General features: G+C 37.9%; 1 protein-coding gene across 1 annotated transcript in view; it reads left to right on the forward strand.

Annotated features, from left to right (window-relative positions):
• Positions 1-21,504, forward strand: part of LOC150087229 (dynamin-binding protein-like) — a 427,088-nt gene that overhangs the window by 282,524 nt on the left and 123,060 nt on the right. Inside the window, exon 16 of the mRNA XM_090372415.1 lies at positions 2,699-2,803. Within this exon, the coding sequence (XP_090228541.1) occupies positions 2,699-2,803 (105 nt within the window). The remainder of the gene's footprint in view (positions 1-2,698; positions 2,804-21,504) is intronic.

Consider the following 21,504-nt stretch of genomic DNA (forward strand, 5'->3'; position numbering starts at 1 on the left):
GGGGGAACCCACATATTTAGATTTCTCCTGTGAATGATAAATGTGTAAAAAGCAATGTAAATAAGCAGGCATCATTCAAAAAGTATTTCATAACAGTGAAGATGAAGTAATTGCATTAAACTATTGCTAATAAAAACTTTCAAATAATTTAAAAAAAAAAACCAAACACTTGCATATTCAATTTTAACTGGTTGGAAAATAATTCGAAATATGAATTTGAAAATTCAATTGAATTATTAAGGTAGATGATTAAAAATAAATTTAGTTCAAAGATACTAAAATGATGTTATGATGTTAAGGGGGTTATGTCAACTACTAACACTGATAATATTTATCCATGTCAATACTGATTCTGCTGTTTTTATCGGACCTTTTTTTAAAATAATATGTAACGATATTGTGTATTTTGTAATCCATTAAATATATTGAGCGCCTCCGTAGCCAGGTGGGAAGGAGCAGCAGCTGTGCATAGCACCTGCTTCTTGATTAGACTGGGGTTCGAGCCCGTCACCACCAAATACGGAGGATGTGGAAAGGTCAGGGAATGACCACTGCATATCCCGGAGCAATATGGCCTTAGTTGCTAATGCCCCTAAAAAAAAAAAAAAAAAAAAAAAAAAATTAAATATATTTAAGTTATTGTATTAATAAATGTAAAATTGAAGGTAAAAATTTAAAATTAAAGACAGACTGCTTTCTGTTTTTTAAAATTGCATTCTTAATGTGTCAACTACTGGTACCTGAATATTATATTTTATTTATTTTGTGGCATGCCCTCTTCAAATAGGCCTCTGGGGTTGGGAATACCTCATATTCATAATAATTACACAATACACCAACCGATGCTATAAATAGTGTTATGTTTATTAAAATAATGTTGTAAATAAAATAAAATAAAATTCCAATAAAAACTGACTGTACAATATAATATGAATTTAAACTGCAAAGAATTATTTACAATAAAATAATGTAGATGAAACACAGGATGATAAAAGCGCTAAAATACTGTAGCTTTCAGAGGCATCCGCCTCCTTTTTCAACAGTGAGGCTTATCGTACGGCAGATCCTTAAATATCAGCAGGCTCATGGTTCTCAGCACATGGTTCCACAGGAGCATGGGCAGCGCTCATGTGGAACCACGTGCTGAGAACCGTGAGCCTGCTGATATTTAAGGATCTGCCGTACGATAAGCCTCACTGTTGAAAAAGGAGGCGAATGCCTCTGAAAGCTACAGTATTTTAGCGCTTTTATCACTGTTGAAAAAGGAGGCATCCGCCTCTTTTTATCAATAGTGAGGCTTATCGTACGGCATATCCTTAAATATCAGCAGGCTCATGGTTCTCAGCACGTTCCACAGGAGCATGGGCAGCGCTCATGTGGAACCACATGCTGTGGAGCATGGGTAGCGCTCATGTGGAACCACATGCTGTGGAGCATGGGTAGCGCTCATGTGGAACCACATGCTGAGGAGCATGGGTAGCGCTCATGTGGAACCACGTGTTGAGAACCGGTGCTGAGAACTGTGAGCCTGCTGATATTTAAGGATGTGCCGTACGATAAGCTTCACTGTTGAAAAAAGGAGGCAGATGCCTCTGAAAGCTACAGTATTTGAGCGCTTTTATCATCCTGTGTGTTTTATTGTAAATAATTCTTTGCAGTTTAAATTATATTATATTTACAGTCAGTTTTTATTGGAATTTTATTTTTTTTTATTTTATTTACAATATAATTTTAATAAACATAACACTATTTATAGCATCAGTTGGTGTATTGTGTAATTATTATGAAAACAAATGCCCATTATTATGAGTGTGACATGTATCAAGAATTATTAGCAAAGATCTCTATAATGAGATTATTTAATATATGGTAAGTTAATCATTTTAAATATACTAAAACTCTATAGTAATAATGAAAACCTTGTACTATAATATAACCGTCTGTATGTACAGCATTTCACAGAATATTTCGTGTGTGAAACATGGGAATGACTACATGAAGAACATTTAAGAGATCAGTATACTGAAGGTGTGAACAGTATGCTAGTCTCAACTGTCCTGATATTTAAGTAATTAATGCATATTTGTGAATTAGTGTAATTGATAACAATAAATGAATATGAAAATAAATAGCAGTTATTTTATGTATATCTTAATTAAAACCATATTTTCAATTTTATAGCTTATTACTTAATGTTTCTAATATACGCTGGAGTATTATACATATGAAAATGCAGTAGTTGCTGAAATACGTTTGTTGCATTGATCTTAGCAAAGCAAAAAGACTACTTTTTTTTTCTGAAAATATTAAGATTAGAATTATTAATATTAAGATCTCAAAATGACTGATCGAAGGCAAGCAAAAATTTAAATGAAAATATTTGTGAAATTTATGCCAGAATATAGTTTGTACACTTAGCATGTTTTCTCATCCTGGTTTGTATAGCAGTGGAAGAGGTATGTCAGTTTGTGTGCAACTTAATTTGATCCAAGAATGAGAATTACCTATCCCATTGTTACTTCATAGTAGAAGATTGCAGTCATTATTTCTTGAATTTCATAGGCCTTAAAGAGTAGAAAAGGGGCCAAGCTATAGTTTGAAATAATGACTGTCAAAAGTATGTTAATGTTTGATCTGGGATTATAGCCTTTTTCAGTCTGTGACAGGATATACCATTCTTAGATATTATTTCTTACAGATGAAAGATGAGAACTTTGAAAAAGCTGAACGTCATTTTCGTGCCTTGGAGAAAACAGTCAAAATTTTCCTTAAAGATTTAAGTGCCTTCTGTGAGCAATTGCAGGTTTGTAGGTTTGTAAACAAAGCTAACAATTATTTTAATTAAAGCTGTAGATATTTTCAGTATATGATACATTGTGTTATGTCACCTTAAAACAGTATTGTACTATTTTGTCAGACTATATCATGGAACTTGAACAAAGTTTACATGAGATATACATGCAACAGGAAAAGCAAGTACAATAGAATTCTGGTGGAAACAAGATTTCTGTACAATAAATTAAAAAAAACTATTTAATTGGGGATTGTATTAAGGCTGAAGAAAAAGACACTTTATTGTTAATTACAAATATTTTCTTTAATCTAACAAAAAATTAAACAGGGTAATTCTACAAATAACGGAAAAATTTTGTTGGGTCTAAATTAATGTGTTCTACATAATCATTTATTTTTCTTCATCATTAACTGTTACATAAGTCTGTAAAACCCCAGGAGCTCACATCTGGTGAATATGAGCTTGGCACACCTAGGGTCTTGAGCTGGATATCATCATTCTTCTTTTCCTTGGTGATTCCCTTTTACTTCTCTCTCTCTCTCTCTGTAATTCAGAAAATTTTTCTCTTGGGTGGTGCAGCATAAGCCTCAGGCTTCCTTGCACCATATGGCTAATAATAATAATAAGACAAAGCAAAAATGTAAACTGTGCCAAAACTTCTTTGAGTGAATGCAGTCCTTCTCATTCTTTTAATAAATCTGAGAAAAACAAATTTAGTAAATTGGAAAAAAAAAAAAAAAAATTAATAACATTAACTCATGTATTGGGAAAAAAACATTAATTCACATTTAGAATAGTAAAGGTAATTATTATAACTTACAAATTCAAAAAAAGTATATTTGTTGATCGAAGAACAGCTTCCTCTCTACTTGATATATTCACACCAGGCTACTATTGTGAAGTTTTAAGAGGGTGACCAGATACCTAAGATTAAAAAGGAGGATGTTGAAGGTGAAAATTCCAGAAAAATCTGGACAAGTATTGAGGGTCACATACCTTCAAAATTTTTTATTTTTTTCATTAGTTTAATACACAGGGTTGTTAAAATTAAAGTATCAAGTGCAAGTTTGTATAACTTACGATTATACAAATAACTTACGTTATTTGCATAATCGTAAGTTATTGCCACAGTGCCACTATTCAGCTCTACTGTACTGTATGAAAGCAAAGTAGTCTCATCAAGATCATACAGTAGATGTTTGCCTGCACTACAGCAGCAATGCCAACAACATTGCAGGAAAAGGTGCTATTAGAGAAGCTGTACTATCAGAACAGCAACAATGCAGCTGCGGCTATCAGAGAATTCCGGTGTCAGAAAGGCATGGACCTATGACTGTTTGTGCTGTCCGCAAAATGATTGTGAAATTTGAAGCTACAGGATATCTTGGTGTTCAACTAGGTAGAGGTCGAAAATGAGTGGACATCCTCTCGTGTTGAAGATGTGGCTATGGCTGTCGTGGATTTATCAAGTCAATCTCCATGTGGTAGCGCAAGTATGCCAGCTGTTTCTCATGAAGTGGACATGCTGTATCCAATGTAAGGCTAGTAATGTGTCAGGTGTTGTGGTACAATCCTTATTTTCCCTTTCCGCTGCCTCAATTTTCTGGAATGTAGATGAAAGAGATAGCAAAAACTGCAGATATATATTTCTGCAAATTTATTTTCAAGAAAGTATTTTATAATAGCTGGGGCTTACTAACAGATACCCAGGAGCTCGCATCTGGTGAGTTGGTGAGTATGGGCTTGGCACACCTAGGGTCCTGAGCTGGATATCATCATTCTTCTCTTTCTTGGTGATTCCCTTCTACTTCTCTCCCTCTCCCTCCCTCCCTCCCTCTCTCTCTCTCTCTCTCTCTCTCTCTCTCTCTCTCTCTCTCTCAGGGTAAACCAGGGAATTTTTTTGGCTGGTGCACCATAATTCTCAGGCTTCCTTGCACCATGTAGCTAACAATAATAATACCAATAATAATATCCTTTCAAAGCAGGAACAAACTCAAAACTCTTTGTATTGTTGGAAATATACTAAGCCACCTAGTTTTGGTTGAGGACAAAAACTTTTGGTAATTGATATCCTACAAATTCACAAATGTTTTTTAAAGCCTCATTCTGAATAGTGTACACAGAAAAATAATTGAATAACTTCAGAATAAGAGATTCTGTGTCAAATTTCAATATGTCTTCCCTGTGTTGAATGCAGTTATGTAGAATGTGTGGGCATCCGATACCTATGATGTTTCTTTTTAGTTTCCCTTTCAACAGTGAGAAAATATTTTTTGCCCCATGTCTGCCCTCGACCCCAAAATTAACATTTGCATTGTCACCTGTGAATTTAGATGAGAGATTATACTTGTCTATCGTGTTTCCAATAAATAATATGAAATGGTCTTGACAGTTTCATTGGGAGTGGCTTATAATTCGCTTGTTTTTGTTTTAATTTCACCTACTCTCCAATCAAAATACTGCAGAAGAATTGGGATAAGCTTCAGTGGACCATGGTTGCTGTCATCTGTTTAAACTCCAATACAAAATGTCTCACTGATTTTTTACACTTAGATTCCAGTGCTGTGTGGCACAATCACTTTACTTATAATTGCTTCCATTTTAGTCCTTGCACATAAAATGTTTACAGTAATTTTTGAGTCCTTAAACAATTCATGTATTAATTGGACTGCAGGATAAATGGACTCCACCTGCGGTGCCATCCATTGATCAAGGTTGATGATGCTTAATTACTTGAAATGCCAAAATTCCCTCAGCAGAATGTGATTTTGTATTGTTAGAATTATGCTGGGAAAAAATCATTCCAATTTCTCAGAAGAATATGAAATACACACCATTTTTTATGTTATTCACTTTGAACATGCTTCTCGAAATCAGTGGAACCTTAAACCAGTTTCATCCCCCCCCCCCCAACATTGAAGCAAGGGTACTTTTTCTTAAGATTCCTTGAGAATTTGTACTTTCTGTTTGAAGGGAAAGCCATTTTAAATAAGGACTAATATTAAAACATTTTGCTGGAAATTACCTTAGTCACCAAATGTTAGTGAAGTTATACAAAGCAAAAACTGCAAGTAAAAACAAAAAAAATTGCTGTTGTTAATCACTTCATGTGAGATAATTCTAAAATGTCTATCATTTGAAAAGAAATAAAATATATTGGATATATTACCTTAATAATTTTGTTTAATTCTCCAAATTTATGTCCTTCTCTCCAGTAATTTCAGCAATAGCAAAGTTAGTCTTGCTTGACTATTCTCACTCTTCCTTTCTCAATTTAACTGACTTCATGGTATTGTTTGTACTCGATGAGAACAGTTTTCAGAATAACACACAGAAGTCAAGGACAGCTAACTCTGTACACAAATTTAGCACGAATTTGACTATTCTGCATATTTTCTGCCATCACTTTTAAAAGCCTCACTACAGAAATCAGAGTTATAAATGGAAGGAAGCTAAAATTGCACTTTCTGTACAGAAAAACTGGACTTATTAGCAAATTTTAAAATACTGGCTGGATGGAAGAGAAAAAAAGCTGGACATGGCTGGCTTTTCTGGATGTCTAGTCACCCTAAGTGTTAATGATTTTTGAAAAGCCTTGAATCCAGCAACTGCCTCTCCCAAATTAAGAATTGGCATTTCCTTTATATATTTCTTCTTCACTCTCTGCATCCTTTTGTTCCTCTTCATTTATTGCAAAATTGCATGTTCCTTGGCCTAGCTTATGTTAAAACACCTTTGTGACATTTCACAAAGTTTGTGTCTTGAACGTCTGAATCAGAAATAACTTCTCCATTGTCATCTTCAGTGATGGTGATGAACCCACTCCAGCTTTCACGAGGCATTGGCAGTTGTTGCAAACTCACTGCATGCTATGATGCAATTTCATATATGTTGCATGCAGAACATTCAGTTTCAGATCAGCCTTTCTCTTTATTGTAGAAATTCTCTTTCACTCCTTTGCCTTTTTGAATTGATCGCTCTAAGATCACGGATCACTGCTAGAACAGTGGTCTCCCACTTTTTTCATTGTACACCCCCATGTTAGTAAAAATAAATAGCACGTACCCCCCCGATATATGTAATATTTATTTATTTATAAGTTATATATATGTATATATATTCATATAAAATCATATATAGGTATAGAATCACCAATATAATTAAATGAAAAAATACACAAAAATATAAATTGAAATAAAATTAGATAATGATTAAAAAACAACAATATATTAAAAATGAATAAACAATATATTTTAGTGTGAGCAGTGTGATTGAATATTTTTCATTATTTATGTTTATCTTGGTTTGACATTTTGTGATACAGCGATTTAAAGATCTGTTTTCAAGTTCTTTTTATTTGGTTTTAATGTCTGTAATAGCTGGAAAAGTCACCTCACACATTTATGTAGATGCAAATGGAAGGTGTGGATTGTTTGTTGCTCTTACCAAGTCATGGTATTCAATTTTCATTCCTATCCTCCAGTTTTATAAAGATTTTTGTTGAAATTCAGCTTGTAAATTTCCATCTTTCCAGATGTCAATCAGCTGTTCTTGTGCAGTGATCGGAAGGTGTTGAATTTTTACATTTTTGATGAATGGATATGCAGTGGTGCTAAAAAAACTTTGGCCCAACCTGCTTCCAGTTTTTTTTTGCCAATCTCCAAAAGTGACAGTTTGGTGTGGTATCAGATTATGGAAGAGCATATTTTTTTATCCATTTTTATTTATTTTTAGATTGTGCAGAAAGGATATCGATCCAAAATGTAACTTTCAGCAAAACTGAAAGTAGAGCGGTTATGAAATATATTTCTACAGAGGAAACACCAAAGTAAATTCATGCTGATATGCTAGTGACATATCAGCTAGGAGAACTGCTATTAGTTATATAGAAGTTAGGAGAACTGTGTCGATGCTTATCAGCCATCAAAAGCTGTTGCAAAATTTAAAATGTTTTTTTTTTTTAATCTGAGGTTACAGAAAGGACAGGAAGACTAATTTCTGTGACAGAGCCTGAAAATGTTGCCTATTCACACCATGATACTGTCTGATAGACAAATTTCTGCAAAAAATTAGGAAGTTTTTTTCCAAATAGGTCCCCAGATTTTTGAATGCTGATCAAAAGTGACAGCAATTCTTGCCTTCATTGATCATCCATCACCATTTTGAGCAAAGTGCCAATTACGTTTTGTGCAAATTGTGACCGTGGATGAAACATGGTTGACCTCCATTGTTCAAAAAAGTTTCACACCCAGAAAGGTCATGGCCTCTGTCTTTTGGGACAAAGATGGGGTCTTGCTTAATGACTACCTGGGAAAGATTAAAATGATAATTTCTGAGCCTTATTGATTGCTTTTGGACAAACTGAGGGCAAAATTCAGAGTAAGCTCACCTGTTTTTGTATGACAATGCTCCAGCATATACACAGCACATCAGACACATGCCAAATCTGCTGAACTGGGCTTACATCTTCTTTACCATTTCCCTATATTCACTAGGTCTTGCATCCTTGGATCATTACCTCTTCCCAAATCTTAAAAAAACATTTAAAACGTATAAAATTTGCATCAAATGATGGTGTCATACGAGCAGTAGAAGCCTGGTTTGGGAGTCATCTTTTTATTTCTATTTGAGAGGTTTACAAATGCTGGATCATCATTGTAGAAAGTGTGTGGAGTTGAAAGTTGAATATGCAACTTCAGATTTTAATATATGTGGAGGGGGTAACCAACCCTACCTTTAGAACCTTTTCTTCCAATTTGACAGAACAAAAACAATATTTCTGTCAAACAACCTTTACTGGAGCCAATTAATTCAGTCATAATGAGAAGAAAGCTCAAAAATTTTTTTGTCCTTTCCAGCCAGAGTGACTCACTCTTGCATCAAAACTGTGTGTTGGAAAAGCCAGCATCAAAAGTGTTAATCACAGTTAAGATAAAATATATATTTTTTTAATTCACTCTCTCTCTCTCCCTCTCCACCCCCCCCCCCCCATAAAGAGTTTTAAAAATTTCATTTTAACTGCACACATATTGAATTATTACAGGTAGCCCAAATTTCACCCTCACAGTTCACAATTGGCTGTGTATTTTTTTGTGGCAGTGCATGGACTTGTATGATGAGTGAGCCACTATTTGTTGCAACACATACTGATAACTGGACCATGGTTGGTACAAAAAAAAAAATGGCTAATTGGTGGGATTTGTATGTGTTATGGTTAAGTTGTAATTTATTAAGGTTGTATGTAAGGTGTATTACTATTAAGTTAATACAAGAAATCAAAAATAAATCTGCATAAAAAAAAATAGGCCTAATTGGATTTCTTGAGTCAATCCTTAGATAAGATATAATTCCCAATGTTAATCCTAGTAAAATAATAATAATATCACGTATGAGGATTTCAGTTTTCAAAGTGTCAGAAGTCCTTTAAAGTTCATTTTTGTGTGTGTTATGTATTTTCTGAAGTAGGGCAGTTTAATCAGTTGTGTGGACTGTGATGTCATTTTAGAGTTAGTCATTTTTTGTAATGTGTAATTGCCTTCACAAAATATTCTGTATTCCAATGGCCATTCAGATAAGAAGACACAGCTTGATTTTAGGAGGTAGATATGAAATTTAAATGTAATAAACTGGATACTGCTATGATGAGCTTACACTTATGAACTGGATAGACTTGGAATTTCATGACACCAGCGGTTAAATAAATGCTCGTTTATCAAGGAGCTTGTTAACTCTTCAGTGGGTGGGTATGTACTTGAAGGTTAACATTACATTTGGTTAGCATATGATGAGAGCCCTGTCGATCAATTCGGCCCTGGAAAGATTGTGCAAGGCTCAAGGAGTAGAATTTTTTTCAGCCTGGTCTGTACTTGTTAACAGGAGAGACTGCTTCTACAGGGATAGGATACACTTAAATAGAAAGGGTGCAAGAATGTTTGCTGATGCTATCGAGGCAGTGTTAGGTGGGTCGGAAAACTGCTAGATTGGGGGGACACAAGGAATAATAGATTAACAGTAGCCACTGGCAGAGGTGAAAGTGATTCTTGCACTGCTTCAATTGGAATGAGCAGCAGCTTGAAAATAAGATGCAGGATAGTTCAGAGACTGCTGGGAGTCATTGGGATACAAGTAACCACATGGGTTTTGTTAGGGTAGCTAAGAAAAAGAACAGGTGCATGTATACTTGCGTGTACACCAATGCTAGGAGTTTGGTAAATAAATTTGATGAATTTGAGGTAGTGCTCAAAGTATCAAAGGTGGATATTGTTGGGATATTAGAGATGTGGTGTCACACAGATATAAGTAATGCAGAACTGGAATTTGGGGAGTACAACGTCTACAGAAAGGATAGACAGGATAGGAAGGGAGGAGGGGTTATGCTATTAGTTAAGAAACACATAAAATCCAAGGAAGTGAAGCCAGTTGACATTGCTGGACAGTGCAGTGTCGAGTCAGTTTGGTGTGACATAAGCATTGGGAGATCAAAATTGAGAGTAGGAGTGTGCTATAGGCCTAATGACTTTGATGAGTATAATAAGAAACTGTACGGCGCCGCCGTAGCCAGGTGGGAAGGAGCAGCAGTGCGTAGCACACTCTTCTTGATTAGACCGGGGTTCGAACCTGTCACCACCAGATATGGAGGATGCAGAAAGGTCAAGGGAATGACCACTGCATATCCCAGAGCAATATGGCCTTAGTTGCTAATGCTCCTAAAAAAAAAACAACAAGAAACTGTACAGGGAAATAGAGTGGGCCAGTAAATCAGAGAGTCTTATAATGGGGGATTTTAATTTCCCAGATATTGACTGGAATTTGTGGGTTGGTCACTCACACACTAGCAAGGCTTTTATGGATTTATTGGATGATTGTTTTCTAAATCAGCATGTTCGGGAGACAACTAGAGGGAGCAATACTCTTGATTTGATTATCAGTAGTGATTCTTCATGCATTAAGAATCTGCAGATAGAGGAACCACTAGGTGGCAGTGATCACAGTGTGTTGAAGAGGGATTTACTCAAAGAGGTAACCTTTACCATCCCTTCCCTTCCCTTTACCATCAGTGGTAAAGGGAAGGGTTATTGCTTTCGTAAAGGCAGTATGGTCTGAGACAGTATTTAAATTCTGTACAGTGGGACCAACTGATGATGTTACCAACAGCAAACTCAAAATGGGAAGCATTCAAAGAACTTATCTTGGATGCTACTTGAAAGCTTGGAAGCTTTACATATCAACTAAGAAATATTGTTCAAGGTTCAGGCCTAAATGGATGTCAGATGAACTAATGAGACATATGGCAGAGAAGAAAAATGCATGGGATACATAAAAATTAACACGTGACACAGAAGCCTATGATAGACATAAGTTGATCTGTAACCAAGTTACAAAGGAGGTTAGGGCAGAAGGCAGATTACGAGAAATCTTTGGCAAGGGATGCAAAGAAAAACAGCAAGGAGTTCTTTACTTATGTAAACTCTAGAAGGAAGGGGATGAATCAGATTGGTCCACTTGATATCGATGGTTCAACTATTGATGATCCTGCTCACGTAGCTAACAAACTAAATCAATATTTTGCATCTACATTCACACATGAGGAGTTATTCAGGAAGGGGAATGCTACAGATGAAGTAAACACTGGCAGTGAGCTAGATGATCTTGTAATATTTGAGAGTAAAGTGGAGGAGAAATTGTTGAAGATAAATACAAGAAAGGCACCTGGGGTGGATGGAATCCATCCAGTTATATTAAAGGAGGCAGCAAAGGAAGTAAGCAATCCAATAGCCATAATTATGAGAGCTTTCTTGGACCCAGGGGAGGTAGTACCCACAGACTGGAGATGTGCAAATGTAACCCCAATTCACAAAGGAGGAACAAAGGCTGACACAAGTAATTATAGACCTGTGAGTTTAACTGGTCATCATTGTCCTTGTCTTTCTCATGATATCCTCCAGCTCGGTGTTAGTCCAATCTATGACTCCGAAGGAGTATGTTAGTACTGGGACTGCATAGGTGTGTATGGCTTTACTGTGTTCCTTCCATTCAGATTTGCTTTCAGCAGGCTTCTGAGTCTCTGATGGTATTTTTCGGTCAGGCAGGCCTTAATTTCCTTGTGCTGTAACTGCTGAGCCTGCATCATCCGCAAGTATTTATAGGCCTCTTCCTCTGCCATGGGTCTCCGTGGGTCTTGCATTTGTCTAGACCAAATTCCATCTTAATATCATTGCTGAATTTTTCGGTGATCTGTAGCAGTTGCTGAAAGTGCTTCTCGGTTCCCTTGATGTCATCCGTGTACATCAGGTGGGTGAGGGTGTACAGGTTCTTCCTTCCTTCTTTGAGGTTATATCCATACTTGTTACTGTTCATGGTAGATAACGGGTTAAGTGCTAGATAGAACCACAATGGGCTCAGGGCTTCTCCATGAAAGATTCTTCTCCTGATGGGGATTGGCCTGGTTGTGATGTTTATGGTGATACTCCATTTCGCCATCGTTTCACCTAGGAAGTTTTTCACTATCGGATTGACTTTGTAGATGTTCAGCGTCTCTATTAGCCAGCTGTGAGGTACGGAGTTGAAGGCCTTGCCATAATCGATGTAGGCTGTGTACATGTTGCAGTGCTTCTTGTAGGCTTGCTCCGTAACTGCGGCATCTATGGTTAATTGCTCCTTGCATCCTTTGCCTCAGCCGCTTGCATCTTTTCTGCTGTTTGTCCATTATGTTCTGGCTCTGCAAGTGGTGTGATATCTTTCTGGTTAAGCAGCTGGTCAGGATCGTGTACATTGTTGGGAGGCAGATGATTGTCCTATATTTTTCTAGGTTTCTTGTATTTTCATCTTTAGGCTTCAGATATGCGATTCCTTCAGTGAGAAACTTTGTGATTGTTTCTGGGTGCCTTATCATTCAGGTGAACTGCTCTGCCAGGTGCTCGTGTGTGGGCAAGTGAGCTTCTATACCAGTAGTTGTGGATGTTATCTATTCCTGGAGTTCGCCAGTTGTGAGAGTTCTTGATCGTCTGTTTTGCTTCTTCCCGAATCTCCCACCCTCTCATTTCTTATATGTCCTTGGTTTTCTTGTTTCCTCAGGAGGGGCTTGGTTGTTATGTCTTACTTCCCTGCTCCATATGTTTCCCCAGAACTCTTCAATCATCTTCTTCTCGGGTGGTCCTTTCACTTCGTTTCCATCTTCTCCGAGATTTCTGTAGAAGCCTCTTTGGTCCTCATCATTATTATTATTGTTGTTGTTGCTCTTATGTTATTTCTTCTTGATTGGGATTCCACTCCGTGACGGATACTGCTACCAAGTACACAGGGTGGTTGTAATGTCTGGTGTTACTGTTGGTCGAGGAAATCTCTGACTATCCTACGGGTGTTCAGGATTGTGACTTTCTGGAGTTCCTTGTACGTGTTCTCTGGGAGACCTATTGCTGCTTGGCTGCTATGTACAGTCTTGGGCACCATACCGGTGGTTGACACAATGATCAGGATGGTCCATACCTCTTGCATATCCGCATCTCGTTGACCTCATGTCTCAGGTTCATGTACTTCCTAATTTTTTCCTCATGGGTTTTCTGGACATTGCTAGTGTTGGGGACTGCTATGTCAATCAGGTAGGTAGCCTTTTCCATCTTGTCCACAAGGGTTATGTCTGGTCTGTTGTGCGGGATGGTCTTATCCGTTATTATGGCACGGTCCCAGTATAGCTTGTGGGTTCGGCTCTCTAGTACTGCCTGGGGTTCGTACTTGTAGTATGGTACACTTTCTTTGGTAAACTGGTATTTCCTGGCTAGCTTCTGATGTATTATCCTGGCCACCTTGTCGTGTCTATGAATGTACTCAGTCTGGGTGAGCACCTTGCACCCCGCTGTGATGTGTTGGATCGTTTCTGAGGCCAGGTGGCATCTGACATTCTGGCTCCTTTGCGAAGTATTTTCTATAGTTTCTGGTGTTAATTACCTGGTCTTGGATGGCTAGCATGAATCCATCAGTCTTGGGGAAGAGCGTCCCGCTTGTGAGCTATGCATTGGAAGCAATGTTATTGATGTGATCTTGATCGAAGTCATTGTAGTGTCTGCCATGGAGGTTCTTCTTTGTCCATATTTCTAACTTTGTTTCTTGTACCATCTGGGCGGGAGAGTCCTCGCTCAGGTTGAGTGGTATACCACTTATCTATCTTTCTTATGGCCTGGTGGAGTGGTGCTGTGCTGTTCTTGAAGTAATCCTTCAGGTTAACTATCGCTGTTTTTTGTTGTTCTATCAGGCCCCTTCCTTCCTCTTTTCGAGGCATTGTTATTCTCTCCAATGCTGACTTCGGGTAGTCTTGGCGACACTTGGTCATCATTGGCCTTGTCTTTTGCATGTTATCTTCTAGCTCAGTGTTAGTCCAATCTATGACCCCGAATGTGTATGATAGTACTGGAGCTGCATAGGTGTTTATGGCTTTAACTGTGTTCCCTCCATTCAATTTTGCTTTCAGCAAGCTTCTGAGTCTCTGATTTTTCGTTCAGGCACTTCTTGATTTCCTTGTGTTCTAACTGCTCAGCCTGCATCACCCTAGGTATTTGTAGGTCTCTCCTTCTGTCATAGCTTCAATCTCTTTACTAGTCAGCAGCTGGTAGTGTCGGCCAACTAATTTTCCCTGGTGAAGTGTGTGGGTCTTGCATTTTTCTAGACCAAATTCCATCCTCATGTCCTTGCTGAATTCTTCGATGATCCGGAGTAATTGCTGGAGTTGCTTCTAGGTTGCTGCATAGAGCTTGATGTCATCCATGTACATCAGGTGGGTGAAGGTGTACAGGTTCTTTCTTCCTTCTTTGAGGTTATATCCATACTTGCTGCTGTTGAGCATGGTGGATAGCGGGTTGAGTGCTAGACAGAACCATAGTGGGCTCAGAGCATCTCCCTGAAAGATTCCTCTTCTAACACTGATTGGCCTGGTTGTGATGTTCTCGACCTTAATAGTGGTACTCCATTTCCCCATTGTTGCTCATAGGAAGTTTGTCACTATCGGATTGACCTTGTAGATCTTCAGGGTCTCTATTAGCCAGCTATGAGGTAGGGAGTCGAAGGCCTTGCAGTAATCGATGTAGGCCATGTGTAGGTTGCGGTGCTTCTTGAAGGCTTGCTCCATAACTGCAGCATCTATGGTTAATTGCTCCTTGCATCCTTTTTGCTGTTTGGCCATTATGTTCTGACTCTCTTAAGTGGTCAGATACCTTCTTAGTTATGCAGCTGGTCAGGATCTTGTACATCGTTTGGAGGCATGGGTATTTTGCTGGGTTTCTTGTATCTTCATCTTTAGGCTTCAGATATGTGACTCCATTAGTGAGAAACTTTGGGATTGTCTCTGGGTGCCTTATTATTTGAGTGAACTGCTGCTAGGTGCTTGTGTGTGCAGGTGACCTTTTTGTACCAGTAGTTGTGGATGTTATCAATTCCAGGGGTTCACGCCAGTTGTGGGTGTTACTGATCGATTGTTTTACTTCTTCTTCTCGAATCTCCCACTCTCTCATCTCTTGTATGTTCTTGGTTTTCTTCCTTTCTACTTCTATCCAGGGTGCTCTGCTGTTATGGCTTACTTCACTGCTCCAGATATTTCCCCAGAGCTCTTCGATCGTTTTCTTCTCATGTGGTCCATTTCCTACTTTTATCGTGTTTACACAGTTTCCTGTAGAAGGCTCTTTGGTCCTCATTGAAGATTCGGTTGTTTATTTTCCTCTGGGAGCTCTCTTTTTATCAGTGTAGTCTCTTGCTGAGTGCGAGGAGGTTCTGCTTCAGTGTGTCCAAGTATTCTCCTATTCTCTGATTTCTGGTCTCATGTTTGCTGTGAACGCTGTCTTTCTTGAGGATGCTCTTCACCTTTCCAATCAATTTCTTACTTCTATTACCCTGTTGGTACTCGGTCAACTGACCTATCTTGAATTTTAATTCTTCTATCTTCTGCTGAAGTCTTCTTTCCCAAGCTGGCGGTTCCTTCTGTTTTCAGTTCTTCTGCTGCTGGTCTCTTGTTTCTTTTCCATTAATCCTAGTGGCTGCTATGGCAGCACAGTATACAGCTGTGTGGATAGCCTCCAGCGTTGCACCATTGTTGTCAAGGTAATGTGGCATTATTTTGCCGATTGAGGTGGTCTGTTACTCTCCATAGGATTTTATTTGGCCTCTGTTTAGGTATCACGTGGGTTCTTGTGGGGTCCATTCCTTCGAATTCTGTTAGGGCCTTCTATTCTGGATAGCATGACTTTGTCTCTTTCCACTTCAGCTATTCTGGGTTGTATTTCTTTTTGCTTTTCCTCCTCTGGTTCCATATTGACCATATTCTTTGTGCTTTGTAGCAGATTGCTGACATCCTGCTTGATTTTTTTCCAAGATGGCTTGTTTGTTATTTGGTTTTTAGGAGCATTAGCAACTAAGGCCATATTGCTCCGGGGATATGCGGTGAACATTCCCCGACCTTCCGCATCCCCCATATTTGGTGGGCATGGGCTTGAACCCCGGTCTAATCAACATCCAAGATGGCAGGAGCTATTAGGCTCTTTGTGATGATGGTCCTTCTTTGGTCTGCTAATCACTGTTTGGTGACCTGAATATCTGGGTATCAGTCCAACCAGTTCGATGTAGTCGCAATCTGTACATTGTCATATCGGTCTCCAGCCTTGTTATTTCATAGTATGCTCACATGATGTATGTATTCATTTCAATGCTCATTGAAATGCCAATGCATTTAATATTCATTTCATGCATTGGCATTTTCTTTTTTCCTGGGTGGTCACTAGCGCAGTTGCGCAGAAAACACTTACAGTTGGTGGGGCTGGATGGTCTTGCCCTTCTCTTGTGGTAGCCTTACGGGGGAAAGTGCCACTTCCTCCACTGTCTTGCTTGGGAGATTCTCCAACTTTTCGAACCACCCCTCTGCCTAAGGCCTGAACGTGAGTGACTTTATACTGCACCACACTCAGTGCAGTATGAATAATATTTATCTGCGACATTATTCATCTATGGAGGTGGACTTGTTTAGCTTTGTCTTATGTCCAATGGTTTATTTATTTAGTTCTCGCGAGTGACACCAGATTGCGCCACTATCTGCCTCAGCCGTCACTCCGACCTTGGGGAAGGTAACCAATGGGGTAACTTTTGCAATGTTTTTTTTTGCAGTGTGTGGGTCTTGCATTTTTCTAGTCCAAATTCCATCCTGATGTCCTTGCTGAATTCTTCAATGATCCGAAGTAGTTGCTGGAGTTTCTTCTCAGTTGCCGCGTAGAGCTTGATGTCATCCCTGTACATCAGGTGGGTGAGGGTGTACAGGTTCTTTCTTCCTTCTTTGAGGTTATATCCATACTTTTCTTTCTTATTATTATTATGATTAGCCATGTGGTTCAAGGAAGCCTGAGGCTTTTGCCACACCAGCAAAAAAAAGAATTTCTGTTTTACCCTGAGAGAGAGAGAGAGAGAGAGAGAGAGAGAGAGAGAGAGAGAGAGAGAGAGAGAACAAGTCAGAAGTAGAAGGGAATCACCATGAAAGAGAAGATTGATGATATCCAGCTCAGGACCCTGGGTGTGCAGCCCATACTCATCGGATGTGAGTTGTTCCCACTGTATTGAATTTAAAGCTGTTTGAGAGACCACCGTGGTCACTCTTACAAGAAGAAAAGCCTTTCCCTTTATCCTTGTCATTAGTTATGTCTTTAATTAAATTCCACATTGGTACATTGTGATCACTGTCACGTAGTGGGTCTTTTCCTGCAGATTCTTAATGCATGAAGAATCGTTGCTGATAACCAGATCAAGAGTATTGCTTCCTCTTTTTGCCTTTCTAATATGGTGCTGCTGTAGAAAAAAATTATCCAAGATATCTATAAATTATGCGGATATTATGTTGTTTGTATAATTTTGGCATATCAGGGATATAGTAGCAGTCTTGCTAGTGACTAACCCACAAATTCCATTCAATATCTGGAAAGTTTAAATCCTTCATTATGAGACATTCTGATTTATTGGCCCACTCTATTTCTCTGTATAGTTGTATAGTACACTCATCACAATTATTAGGCCTATAGCATACTACTCGCATTTTTGTTTTCCTGCTGCTTGCTTATGTCACACCAAACTGACTCAACATTGCACTGGCCACCCTTGTCAGCTGGATGCACTGCTTAGGTATAATATGTTTCTTAACTAAAAGTGTAACTCCTACCTCTCCTGTCCTGTCTGTATAGATTGTAATCCCCATATTCAAATTCATCACTGCTTATATCTGAGTGACACCTTGTCTCCACTATCCCTACAATGTTTGCATTTGATGACTTAATCAGTATTTCAGATTCATCAAATTTATTTACAATGCTCCTAACAGTATACATGCAAATGTTCTTACTGTTAGTTACTCTAACCTAGCCCATGCATTTACTTTTTCCATGATGACCCACAGCAGGGCTTGAAATCCTTGACACCTTGCTTTCCAAGATGTTTTTTTGTGTACATGTTGTGTGTTGTATCACAGGCAATGGTAATAGCAGGTTAGCTAACAGTAGGCAAAATGAGGTAAGCAATTAGGATAGAAATAGATGCTCCTGCCCTTGTATAAACTAATAGCCTAGAGTGTGGAAAAAAGTTATTTGGAGGAAAGTGAACAATATATGAATGTAGAATATAAAGTTAGTGCTCAGGTCATCTGAAAGCACAATTTCCTGTCCATAATTGTGAGTGCCCTGGATATTGTAGATATGTGGATCAGTAAATGGTTGCATGTATACAGATTTATTTTTGTTCCTGGATTAATAAACCTTAGAATCCTATAGTAATATTATAGTTATAGATTGTGCTGTAATTATCTTCAGTTATAGGTAACTGGTTGTATGTGTACCAATATATCTTTTTCGTAACTGATTGATAATATTATTATCTTATAATAATCTTATCCTTTAATATTTCTTATAATTATCTTATGCCTATAGGTAACTGGCTAATATATGTATATATACAGTAAAATCTCATATAAATTACACACACACACACACACACGCTCCCTCACTTGCGTGTTGCTATATAAAAACCCCAGTGAAAAATTAGAGGCCAGACTAAACACAATGCTCACCAATGTCAAGTTCATTTCGCACAATCAGCAAAGTGTACACCTACAACTTTAAAAATCTATTTACCAGCATTTCGCACAATAATTTAAAAAGAGTGCTTACAGACTACTATGAAGAAAACCAGGAAAGTCTAGGCTGTAGTGAACAGTACTAGCTAGACTTAATAAACTTATGCATAAATATAAACTTAAGCAATATGGCCTTAGTCTAATGCTCCTAAAAACCAAATAACAACAACATTACAAAAAGTAAAAACTAATTTAATTCAGAAAATAATGCCTGTCAAATTCATCAGATACCACGTTAAAGAGCCATTCAAGCCAATTTAACCATACATCATCCAATTGTAACCCTTATAGGGTCACAGAGCAACTGTTTGGGCCCCTATTAGACCCCCCCTCCAGGTTCATTGCGCTTAGACAAAGCTCGTTCTCTGACCACACTGCAACCTGGACATCTAAATTCAACCCCTAATACAACAATAACTATAATAGCAGTTCTCATGCTGATCCGACTATATTAAACCGCATAACTATCCCTACTCTTCTTAGCACAAACTTAGCTGGATATTTAACATTAGATAACAAATGGGACACAAATAACAACAAAAGCTAACACGCTACAGCTTATAATAAAGTTCAAAGCACCACAAGGTTAAAATCACTGAAGGGGGGGTATGTAAATATGTATATAGTTATCCCATTGGGCATACATAGGCTGTTATGCTGTAGAAAGTTTATACCAGTCCTTGTCCAGTGGATAACAAAAAAAAAAAAAAAAAAAAATGTAATCCTTAATTGTAATCAAATATAATCCTTAAAATTGCATTTACTTAAAAATCAAGATAGGTATTCACAGTAATCCCTAACCACCGATTACAAATTGAATACAGGTCACCTAATCACAAATTAACCCTCCCTTTAACATATTTTATGATTAAAAACGGACCAACCAACAAATCAGACCAGGTGGCATCCTGGCCTCCTATAAAGCAGCTCCCAGGCAACTTGCAAGTCCTTTCTTGCACCAACCTACAGCCATACTGATCACAGGTAAATACCTATATACATTTTATGTTAACTCTGATGCATACCCGTCGGGCTTTGGGTCTCAATCCCAGTTTGCAGCTAATAATAATCCAAAATTTATAAAGTTAACCAAAAATTAACAATTACAGTTTATAAAATTTATTTCATTTACTTGAATTATTAACTTAGGACAACCTTAACATGAGTACTTAAAAAGCAAAACTGTTATTGGGACCACAGAAATGGATATGCCCATTCTTTTGGTATGGCTATCTATCTACTCAAAGCCGCCCCCCCCCCCCCAGGAAATAGCAAGAGACGGCCATGTGAAAGAAAGTCACTTTCCTATTTTATTAACTTTATCCCATGTTAATAGTTAACATGGAACTATAGGTGATCCAACAACAGCTAGTACAACTAGAGCTAGCCAGTTAGTTAGGCCTTAATTACTGGTAATACTTCCTGCCAAAAAAAAAAAAAAAAACCCCACCAATCGCAAACCAAAATCTATTGGAATCTTGACCTAATATATCAATGCGCGTATAATGTTTAATTGTTCATCCTACAATAGCATTAACGCCGCATAAACGCAATATTGTTCGAAACAAATATAGAACATAGGCTTAAAAGTAGTGGTCAAAAAAAAAAAAAAATAAATATATATATATATATGTGTGTGTGTGTGTATATATATATATATATATATATATATATATGCTCATGCTTAACAGCAAGACAAGAACCAAATACGGAGGATGCGGAAAGGTCATGGAATGACCACCGCATATCCCGGAGTAACATGGCCTTAGTTGCTAATGCTCCTAAAAAAAAAACCAAATAACAAATAAATAGCAAGACAAGATATTAAATATTTGCATATGAAAGGGTTAATTTAGGAAAATTATTTCAGAAAACCTATACAATATGTATAACCACATTGGTAAATATAGGGTATATATAATTAAGGTGTCCCTAAACTGTCCGGGTGCTATCGAATAATATGGTTATAAATTTAAATGAAATTTAGTATATGACTGTCCATAACATGGAAAAGAAAATGACAGAAAAAAATATTGCACAGAAGGGCAGAAATGGTACTGTTGTCTTTAGAAGAAGGAAAAACAGTGTTGCCAATGAACTATCAGTACAACACTTTCAATGTGTGCCATTGGTGAACACATGAAGTTTCATTTTCACTCCCAGTAAATCAGGAGTGATGGCGCTCAACAGCGAGTAATCCTCCCCTTCATTGAGAGGTACAGATTGTATTTTGATACACCATGCTGTTTAGGCACTCCCCCAGCCAGAAATCATAGGAGGTAAGGTTGGACAAACAGATTGGCCACAGTGTTGACCAGGATAACAATCCATTTTGTCATCAATGAAATACCTTTAGAACATGTCTTTCCTACATTGAGCCGTGTCAATGGGGCACTTCATCCTGATAAACACTGAGATTGGATTGGATTCCAGCACGCTTCAGTATCTTTGACTTAGTGTTGTTGGTGACGTGCTGAATATCCTTAAAGAAGAATGGCCCAATGTGGAAGGACCCAGTGAAGCTACACTGAACAGTTATTTTCAGGGAATGTAGCAGAACACGTGT

This window comes from Mastigoproctus giganteus, chromosome 4 (genome assembly GCF_048544385.1).
Source record: "Mastigoproctus giganteus isolate SK-2022 chromosome 4, ASM4854438v1, whole genome shotgun sequence".
Lineage (NCBI taxonomy): Eukaryota > Metazoa > Arthropoda > Arachnida > Uropygi > Thelyphonidae > Mastigoproctus > Mastigoproctus giganteus.